General features: G+C 44.7%; 1 protein-coding gene across 2 annotated transcripts in view; it reads right to left on the reverse strand.

Moving 5' to 3' along the window:
* Positions 1 to 1,058: 1,058 nt before the first annotated feature.
* The window catches only part of egr1 (early growth response 1), a 77,781-nt gene continuing 68,154 nt past the window's right edge, over positions 1,059 to 10,685 (reverse strand). For both annotated transcript variants that reach the window (XM_046030076.1, XM_046030077.1), the window contains 2 exons: positions 4,498 to 5,315; positions 1,059 to 3,646 (listed from right to left, as the gene is read on the reverse strand). In XM_046030076.1, coding sequence (XP_045886032.1) covers positions 2,328 to 3,646; positions 4,498 to 4,708 — 1,530 coding nt within the window. In that variant the 5' untranslated portion in view covers positions 4,709 to 5,315 and the 3' untranslated portion in view covers positions 1,059 to 2,327. The remainder of the gene's footprint in view (positions 3,647 to 4,497; positions 5,316 to 10,685) is intronic.

The raw sequence follows: 10,685 nt of genomic DNA on the forward strand, positions 1-10,685 counted from the left end.
TGGGATCAGGAGACCAATTATCTTAATTATTTTCCTTTTCCCTCCATCACTCTCTTCTACTTGTTTTCCTGCTTTCTATTTTAGCTGTGTTTGCATTTGTGAGTATTTTGGTTCGTGCATTTCACAACACGAAATTACTCCAAAGCTCCGAGAGAAAAACTTAAGAGGGAGTTCTTGTCTACATAGGCTAAAAAACCAAAATGTTTTATTTTCATACCCAGACATGTAACAAGAGTTCCTTGCCTAAGGAAGAGTGGCGGATGAATAATGACGGTGCGACGAGGCTGTTATTATATTCTGCTTGAAAAACCAAGAGAAACAGCGATTAAACCTTCAGGGCCAGTCTGTTCTCCTGTACCCGTGCAACAGTTCAGCCTAACCTACACGGACATTGCCCAGTTGTGTGTTACAGCTCATGAGATGACAGCACCTTGCCAACCACATTTGTGGAAAAGGAGGTAATTATCATGTAATGGATTTCACCTGCGCTCTGTGAAAATAACCCTGTGTATGTCTAAGCACAGTTGGTTTAAAATATCCCTCTCCAAAAAAAATTTCTCGAACAGTATACATTTGCCATTTTGCCTAAAGATCAAATTGCCAGTAAGGGCCAGTGTGTATCATAACATCTAAAATAAAATGGACATTTAGATAAGCTTACTATCTTCAAGAGCATGTTGGATCTAGATAAGAATTCCTCATCTTCAGTGTCTATAGGCATGGGAGTCATGCGTTAGTGTTATCATTAATACAGGGTTCAATTGGAGAACAGCGATTGAAACGGAGAGTTTCATAAGATTATCCTGTGCAGATTTTTTTCAAATTAAAGGGAGGCTCTCTGTGATGTGGGGCTGTGGTATAAATCAACTAATAATATGCATACAATTAAAATGTAGGATGATTGAATATATTATGTTCATGTATGAGGGATGTACATGACAAAATGAAACTTGCAGTGTAATGTCATGAAGATGTCTCTATAAAATGGTTTGGAGCACCAATGGAAATATTTGAAAACACAAATTTCAAACAATAAAGAATGAAAACAAATATACATATATATTTATATTTTTATTTATATTTTATTTCTGGGAGGATATCTTGTACACCAAATATCCCATTGGCAGTTAAGCGCATTCAATGTGTTTAGAAGCCAGAAACAGTCACTTGTTTTAACAAACACAAATACAAAATAAAGATAACCACAAAATAATGAACTGCATGTATATAACATACAAAAGAATCCCATGCCTACTCAGTAGGTAACTTCAACATTCCAGCTCTTGAAGATGTGGATATTTACACTTAAGTTTTACAAAAATATACTTTATAATTTTTCTCCTTTTTTGCTTACATTCTAATGAAATGAAGCGGTGCCCTCATAGCTTGTCCCTTTTCCTCCCTCTGAGTATGACTTACATTCTGTAACAAAAATATTCCCTCAACCCTTAAGGCGAGATGCAGTGCATCCTCTCTCTCTCTTGCGCGCAGCCGAGTCACAACATCAGCAAGGCTTCACAAAAGGCACCAAATAACGGGAGTGTTTGTCTTGTTTCAATTTTTTAAAAATGTTTTTTTGTTTGTTTTCTCTCTGGTTGTCCATATAACCGAGCGATATGTCACATGTGAGAAAGAGAGAAAGAGATAGTACCAGTGGATGATATTTACAAACAGAAACTAACATCACTCTTACTCATGCTTGAATACTTAAGTGCTTTTTTTCAAACAATGTCAAAACGTATCACAGCATCATCACTACATAATAGAGAAAGTATGTAGAAAATATGGCCCTGCTCACTTCAAATAATACAATGCAAATATGCAAATCATTTTTCACATCAATGGTACCAAAAAAATGATAAAAACAAAACATGGCACATGTACAATATACATATATGGTAGCTTATGTATATCATTCAATGTCTTTTGTACTGTATTAGTGCCTGCAAGGGCGAACGTGCCTTAGCATCACAACTGCTGGCAATCTCTTTGTCTCTTGGTTTGTGTGTACCTAATAGTAGAGACCCGTCAGTGCCGGTTTCTATTCTCTTATCTGTTGAGTCCCTTACGCATTTGAAGTGCTGCATTTGTTTTACAGAGACAGAAAAAAATCCCTTTTCATCTTGTATTGTCTTTGCCCAGTCCTTGACATGTGTCTTTTTCTCTCTTTCAGGTAAATCTCAAGATTCACCTAACGCTGCACAGGGAGCAGACAGAAAAGTGCTTTTTGGAGGGGAAAACAAAGTCTTTTGATGCTGATTTCTTTCCCCTCAAAGAACCTTAAGGAAGGAGAGGTACGGAGAGACAAAAAAAAGTTTTCCTCTTCCTTAGCAGATTTCGATTGTCCTTGGGGAGAGAGTGGTCTGCATGTCTGATAGCGGGGTGGGGATGGGGGAGCTGTAGATATTGGAGGCAACTGAGGAGGGGAAGGAGGAGGCGACCTGGGACTGAAAGGTGCTGGACATGGACACCGATGGGTAGGTGGTGGCGATGGACGGAGATGGATAGGAAGTGTGGACAGGAGAGGAGTAGCAAGAGGTGACGGGAGAGGGATATGAAGACACTGGAGATGGGTAGGAGGTGATGGGAGAAGGGTAGCTGGACGCAGGTGATGCGGTTGAGACCGGCGCTGCTGTTACTGCCACTGCTCCTGTCTTCTCTGCTTTCTTGTCCTTCTGCCGTAGGTGAATCTTTGTGTGCCTCTTCCTCTCGTCACTGCGGGCAAACTTGCGTCCGCAGATCTCGCAGGCAAAAGGCTTTTCACCAGTATGAGTGCGGATGTGTGTTGTCAGGTGGTCGCTGCGGCTGAAGTTGCGCATGCAGATGCGGCACTGGAAGGGTTTCTGGCCCGTGTGGATGCGAATGTGACGAGTCAGCTCATCAGAGCGTGAGAAGCGGCGATCACAGGTCTCCACGGGGCAAGCGTAGGGCCTCTCATGAGGAGGTGTCTTGCTCGGCCGGGTGGGGTACTTGCGCATGCGGCTGGGCTTAATCAGCTGGGCCTGATAGACACTCTTTAAGTCCTGGGAACCAGTCTGGGTGGCAAAGGCCTTGATGGTGGACAGAGGAGTGAGGGAGGGCTGGCTTGACTGATTCTGGAAGGGCTTTTGATCAGGGGGCACCAGGCTGATCTCTCCCTGCTGCTGAGGGAAGAGGTAGTCAGGAATCATGGGCACAGGGAAGCTAGTGCTGCAGGTTTTGCCATTGGGGTAGGCTGGAGGAGGGTACTGCACTGCTCCTGGGCTGGAAAAAGCCTGGCCCTGGTCTGGGAAGATATCAGAGTTGGGGCTGGAGTATGTCGGGGCGGCTGAGTAGATGGGGTTGGGCTCGCTGTGGTGAATGGAGGAACTGAGGCTGGAGCTCTGAGATGAGGAGGAGGTAGAAGAGGAGGAAGTGGAGGAGGACGGGATGGATGAAGAGGAGGACGAGGTGGTCAGTGAGGCAGCAGAGGAAGAGCTAGGGGCAATATTGCCCATAAGACCCGTAAACAGGCCCAAGATGGGCTCCGCCCAGAGGCTGTTGCTGCAGGTGGTGGCGGGCTCCAGGGTGAAGCGGCCTGTGTAAGAGATGGGGGGAAGCCTCTGGGTGGGGTAGGTCTGCTCTGCCACTGACTTCTCACAGTTGAAGGAGATATCAGGTAACGTATCTGCAGGGAGCACAAAGAAAGAGGAGACATTAATCAAACTGTCAATATCCAGGAGGGAGAGGGGGAATCCTGCCAGAATGGTGGACAGTGTGTCATCCCTCTCTTCTGTGACAGATCAGTCAGGTGCCCACGCAGAAACCAACTAAACTCTTTCCCCCTAAACTCTAAAGCTGTCTCTTCCAGACCTCAACAAGACCTGCTGTGCAAGCTTTCTATACTCGCATTTTCCTCTGCTCACACACTCTCGATCTTTCTTTCGTTCTTACTGTCTTCCTGTATTGCACACACACATACACACGCACAAACACGCACATTCTTGAAGCCCATCACAGAGCCCGAGGCAATTGATTACCGAAACTGCAGTTCAGCTGGTTTTAGGAATGCAATTTGAATTGAGCTGTAAGAGTGTCTAGAGGCATGCGGTGACTGAGCAGTGTTTGAGTCCTCTGACAGTCGACAGAGCTGTCAATAAATTGGTCTTAAGTCAGATGATTTTTTATTTCCCTGTTTTTGTTCATTTGTAGAATTTTATTACATTACTGTTTTGTGTCCAGTCAGCTGAATTATAATTTACTTGTAGCCTGCAATTCCACTTTAAGTTTAACATTTCTCACCATATGCCATAATAAAACAAATGATATAGACTTGTAACTGAAAATCTGTCAGCTGTAGTTATATGATCAGTTAATATTGTAAATTAATAATACACACAAAACATAAACAATAATTAAAGCTATGCAGCTGTTTATTTCTCTTTTCTTGATTTAGTGGAGCTCAGCAGATGTGATCTAATCAGCTTTACATGCAGCATAGAGAACCAGAGGTAGAAGAAGCAAATCTCCAGCTCTTACCTCCAGCAAGGTGGTCGTACTGTTCTCCAGGCTCCCCGGAGCCAAAGCCTGCACCTTCGGGTGCGGAGGCGGTGAGGAAGGGGGTCCCTGCCGAGCTGAGCATCATCACCTCCTCCAGCTTGGGGTAGTTATCCATGGGGGAGTGAGGGAAGCTCAGGGGCTCTGAGATCTGCAGGGCTGGGAGGATCATCTCGGTCTTGGCTGCAGCCATTGTCTGCTCGTGCTGGAGCTGCAGGGCTGAGGCTGCGCTGGTGGTTGGTGCGGAGTGCAGAGAGGCTGGGTGCACGCTGTCAGAGCGGTGCCTCGCAGGTGGAGGGAATCACTTAGAACGCTTCACACTTCTGCTGATTCCGTGGAAGACGCTGTTTTCTGCCTTGCTCCGTGTTTTCCAGTTGTCCTGTTGTTTTTCCTTTTCTCTCAGAGATGAGTAAAGATCCACTTGTCTTTTCAGAAAAAATCAAAAGTGTCATTTATACTCATTCCCTAAAATTCATCAAAATTAAACAACAGATTAATCTTCAGATGTTTTTCTGATTAATCTCTGTATTAAATTACTTTCCAATCAGGTTTTGACCTTCTTGGATGGATATTGTTTTGAATTGACTTTTCACTTTGTTGTGATATTTCTTAGTAAGGGACTTCTATGTGTATGTCTCTCTGTCTCTGCTCTAATAGTTGCTCTTGTGGGCTCTCTGGGCTCTCTGAGCTGAGAGGTTTCCCCGCTCCTTTTATACCCTCTTGCCGTGACGTAGATGTCCATATATGGAGTGGAGGAAGCCCATATTTAGGCACTGCAGTGGAGGACACATGACGCTGGCCTGGGGAAAAGCAAAGAGGAGAGACTTTATATTAAGCTCTCACAGTAAATTGCGAAGACAACGCCGCTCTTCCTCTGTCCTGAATCAATGTATCTTCATAGCAGAACAGCTCTGTGAGACAGCAGCATAATTCTTGCTCTCTCCCCGTCGCCCCATAGATTTGATTTGGATTTCCCATCTGTGCAGCAGGCTGCGCTGCTGCCGGAAAGCCCGGCTCCGCCGTGCCTTATAAGGTCGTGACTACATAAGGACCTATTCCGGTGGGTTTCCATTTCCCTGTCCTTATTTGGAACTTCCTGAGGCAGCGCTGATCGCTGCTTGGCAGTGAATGAGAGGCTGGAGTGCAAATCATGTCCAGCGCTCACAATAACTAATGTCAGCAGCAGAATCCTGTTTCTTTGTTTAAAAGCACAGCTTCAGCTGAACTAAGACTTGCAAGACTTGTGCAACAGACACACTACTCTACATGTATATCGTCAATGTTGGAACAGTCAAGCCTGTTTGCATGAGCGCTAAATAAGAACGAAAACATGTTTTAACCCATAACACAATTATTTGTCTTCACGATACACATACACAGTTACACGGGCTATATTTTCAACCTAAACAGTCAAAATTAAAGATAAAACTATATTTAAAAAGTGATTTTACGCTTTTTTTTTTAGACAGGAACAGAATTTTCATACAGTGTTATTGGAAACTACATGCATTTCTATAGTCTATAGGCCACACAAACCAACAAAGATCACTAATAGCCTAATTAGCCAACATGTTAAATTGATTTCGACATGCTAATGCTTTGAGCTTGAAAATATAAGACTGGGTAAACTCTGCTGGCTGGTAGCAAACTTCCTCTAAATTAACTTTCCATCTCTCTCGGCTGTGTCATTGATTAATGAGAACGGATAGCCGCGGATGCTGACGAGGTGCGGGGCGATCAGTCTAATTGAGGGGTGTCCTCGGCTCAATATTCGGGGAATCTCTCTGCCACTCAGCGGCCTAATGGGCCGCATTAACAACGCTGTGCACAGCTGCCAGGACGCCTGCGGGATACCGATGTTCCCCCCGGCTGCTCCAACATCGGCTGGCGCGCCAGCACTCCTCGGTGGATGCTGACGGGAAATCAATGTGTTTCCCTTGTTGCTGACTGGATCTATATGCAAGCAACCTCATTGGGAAACATCGTGGGCAGGACACTTCGAGGTGGCCTGAAAAAGAGAGAGAGACAGAGAGAGAGAGAGAGAAAGAGAGAGAGAGAGATGTGCTGGTGCGCAGAGGGCAGCACAGGTGAGACTGCCCGTTCTTTAAATAGGCCATCTCATTTAGATAGATAGATAGATAGATAGATTTGCCTAGTCTTCACTGGATTGCATTCTCTCCCAGGCGTTTTCATTCAGCCTCTGGCAAATCTCTCTGTTTACCCCATTAGACTGATAACAAAAATCTGTCATATATTATGGATGATCTGGAGCAGAGGCTCCTTCACAAAATCCAAATAAGCCTGAAGTGTAGGACGCAGCTGGAGAATGTGTAATGTTGTTTATTCATACAGTCAGATAGGTATAAATGATCAAAATCTAATCACTTTTGAAGGTATGTGGCATCTGTTTTTGTATTTTTGCCTGCACACATTCCTAATACTTGAGTTAACGTTTAGTTTTTCAGCAAGGGAGCCGCTCCTCTCCAGGCCTGTTCATTTGAGGAAAACAAAGACCAGAAGCCCAGGACATGATGACGGTGAGTTACACAAAGTGACACAAACTGTGTGGCGAGGTGGTGATGCCAAATCTAAACTCCTGTCTGCATCATTCACGGCTGTCATGCATCAGTTACCAAGGTCGATACATTTGTGGCAAAGCAAAGAAGAAAGAGCAGAGAGAGCAGATGAGAGAACTCATCATCTGATGACAATGTAATAAAATCAGGTTAGGGAAAACTGTCAGAAAAGTAATAAAGTAATAAAGATGATAAACACTTCTCAGCGGCTGTTTGGGCCTCCCTTCACTCTGATGCATGGAGGGGGTGGAAGCCAGATGCTGTAAGGGCAGGGGAAGGAGAATTAGTCTGTGTGTTTGTGTGTGTGTGGATGTAGATGTGCATGATTTGTGCACTGTTGCATGTCTGTGTGTGTGTGTTTGGGTCAGCCGGTTCTTTCTCCTCGGTGTGTTCCCCATTGCTGCCCACACAAACCAACAAAAGGAGTCCTAGCCTGATGAAACTCCAACGCTTTGCCAGCCAGCGAGGGAGAAAGGCTCTCCCATTACCTATGCAGCCACCACACCCCTGTTCACACACACACACACCCTGCACGATTGCTCGTTGATATTTAATCATGCCCCAATCTGCCATGGAGAAAAGATGGAGGAAGTAGATAGGGAAGCCAAAAAAAGAGAGAGGAGGTGGAAGAGAGGAGAGGAGTTGGAACACAAAAATAAAGGGAGAGAGAGTGAAGAAATGGAGATGTAGAGCAAGGAGATGGAGGCAGGTTGAGAAAAAGAGATGGAGAAGGTGGGAAGGAAGGGTGAGGGCGATAGAAAAATAGAAAACAGAGTGATAGAGAGAGAATCCTCACACCCACATGCTGTACGTGGGAGCAAATACCAAGCTTTGAGCTGGCATTTGTCAGCAGCCAATGCCAGGCAGTCAGTCAGGAAGACAGGACAGACAGACATAGAGACACTCCTGCTCCTCCGTCACACCTCCTCACCTAGCAAGCCGCCCACACCGACCGGTGGTGCAATCCCTCCCCATTAGCATACAGGTGTTCTCAGCCTTGTGTGCTCCCATGATGGGCGGCCCAAGATTAGAGGGTGGATGATGACAGTTACCAAAGCCTGCATGTTACATAATGTAGGGGGAGGGGCGAATAATGTAATGACAGAGAGAGATAGAGAGAGAGGACCTGGTTATTTCACAGCACAGAATGCAAAAATAATTGCTTTGTATTGCCAAGTGGGATGGAGTGAGAGTGGTGGACTTTAAGATGATCAAAATTGAAATGCGGTGTTGATGCGTTGCGGCCTATATAACACACAGGGAGTGTGGATAATTAAATGGGAGAAGAGTGGAGGCCTGATGGTCTCGGGCAGAGTGACAGGCTGAATGTTAGCCCATAGTCATAGAGTAATGTGGAGAGGAGCAGAGAATATGATAGGAGCGTATTTGATATATGTCACTTTCTCCCAGCTTTTAAAGTGTCGCCAGGAGGAGTATGCTGCCTGACCTTTTACATGCAGGGTAAGATACGCCTGGGAAAAGACAAACTGGCATGTGAGGGATAAAAATCTGTCAGAAACATTGAGGAAAGCGGCAGGGTAAAAGGGTCGCAGAATATCTCCGGACTAATTGACATGCATGGGATTCTGGAAACCGCTGTCTATGAAGACATCCACCACTGTATGCCTGTTTAACTACATGACATCTCAACTCAGCACTCCAGTCATTGTAAATCTTGGCTCACTTATTGAAATCTAACAGCCTATTACAATACAATGCAGCAGATTAGAGCATACCACCTGTTGCTGCAGCCAGACATTTCTTTGCTCTGTTCAGAGGAGTCCAGGAATGCCGCTGTGGAATGCTGGCCTTGTCTTGGCGGCGTATGATTATACTGTGGGTAAGATCACAAGTTTTCTTTTACTGCGGGAGCTGACCTACTGAAGATTTAGGCCCTGGTTATGACTTTTGAAAGACAATCTGCTTGCACTTCACAGTCACTGCAGGCGTCCCTCCCTGTTGTATTGCCCCCCAGGCTGCGGAGTAGGATAAGTGTTTGCGTATCACACAAAAACAGGGCCCCGGCATCGAATAACCGCTGTATCTGCTTATCTGCCTGTTATTGTCTCCTGAAGGTGGTAGGTGACAGAGAGACAATTACCAAACACGTCCCAGAGGATGTGTGACTCACTAAGTCCCCCCGGTCTGTTTGTTTCATGCTTGTGACAAAAGATCTGACCCCTGACCTTTCCGCTCCTGATGAGTCACTGGTAGCGCTCCGACAGACGAGACTTCCCCACGCCATGCAGTTGTCACAGTACAGAAATGGATAACATTTAAAGGTTCTCACAAAACACTTTTCTGTGTTTGTCTGGGCTGTGTATACCATAATCTGTGGGTGGTAAGACCCCAGCATGTTGACAGATCTCATGTATAATAGGTCAGCGCTGTGTATGCCATCTTCAGTGTTCAGTATAGTCATATTTGATTCATTGTTTGGGACTCGAGATGCTGGTGGATTTGTTCCAGATCAAGTAAAAGATCCATGATCACTGAATTAAACTGCCCTAACAGTGTATAAATAAAACTAGCTCCACCTCAGCTGGCTACAAAAGTGAAATGCTGCTTGTGTAAATACAGATTGCGTATTAGCAATTGAATAATATATCATATAGTTATATATTGATTAAAGAGACAATTTTTAAGCAGAACAAGTACTTTTACTTTTGGTGCTTTAACAACTCTTTGTAATGTTTGTTTTACCCGAAGAAGTCAGACCTGTCTAAACACCTTGAGAAACAGAGGAGGGGGATCAAAAGTACTGAGCAACAAAAACTAGTGCTTTAAATACAAGGCTAAACAAGACTGGGTTCAGGTGTTGCGCAAACTTCTTCTCCGTCCTCTGTGCTGCTGGTTAGTTCCACTCCCTACTGTCACCCTCTGTTCTGTATTTTACTTAAGTAAGATTTTGAATGTAGGGCTTTTACTTGTAATGGAGTTGTATGTACGCTTCTACTTGTAATGGAGCTGCCTGGACGTTACGCCTTATTGCACCGGGACAAAGCTCCTTATTGGTTGATTGACTGAGCTGGTTAAAACCAACTGCTCTTCACACTGCTGACGTCTTAATGTGGACAAAGAGAAAGACAGGAAGGAGCGACGGAGGCAGAAAGATGTGGCCTCAGTGTCCAGACTGAGCAGCAAGTGGTTTGTTGTCTTTAGCGAACACTTTTGAGTGTGACTCATGTGCATACGTACTCGGAGCAGACAGAAAATATCCAGACTCACAGACCTGTTTTTATTCTACTACAGTCTTCAGATTTTTAGTTAGGAATTTAAACTTTGCTTTATTTAACAGTCAAATGGAGCTCTGCCAGTCCACATCTGTTTATGTGGATGAGTGGCTTTATGCAGCGTGGGTTTATTATTGCATCAGACACGCCATCACCCTTGCTCACTCTTTGGCCCTTGACGTTTATTGAGAGAATGGTAAGAAAAGGGGAGATAGTTTGGTTTTTATCTTTTCCTCTCTGAACCAAAAGCTATAAACAAAAAGCCTGAGCTACTGAAAATTTGGTAAACTTACCCCGAAAACACCCTGTCTCTCAAAGGATGACCTGTCTAAACCTGGTGTTATACAAACAGGCAAGGGAT

This window comes from Micropterus dolomieu, linkage group LG19 (genome assembly GCF_021292245.1).
Source record: "Micropterus dolomieu isolate WLL.071019.BEF.003 ecotype Adirondacks linkage group LG19, ASM2129224v1, whole genome shotgun sequence".
Lineage (NCBI taxonomy): Eukaryota > Metazoa > Chordata > Actinopteri > Centrarchiformes > Centrarchidae > Micropterus > Micropterus dolomieu.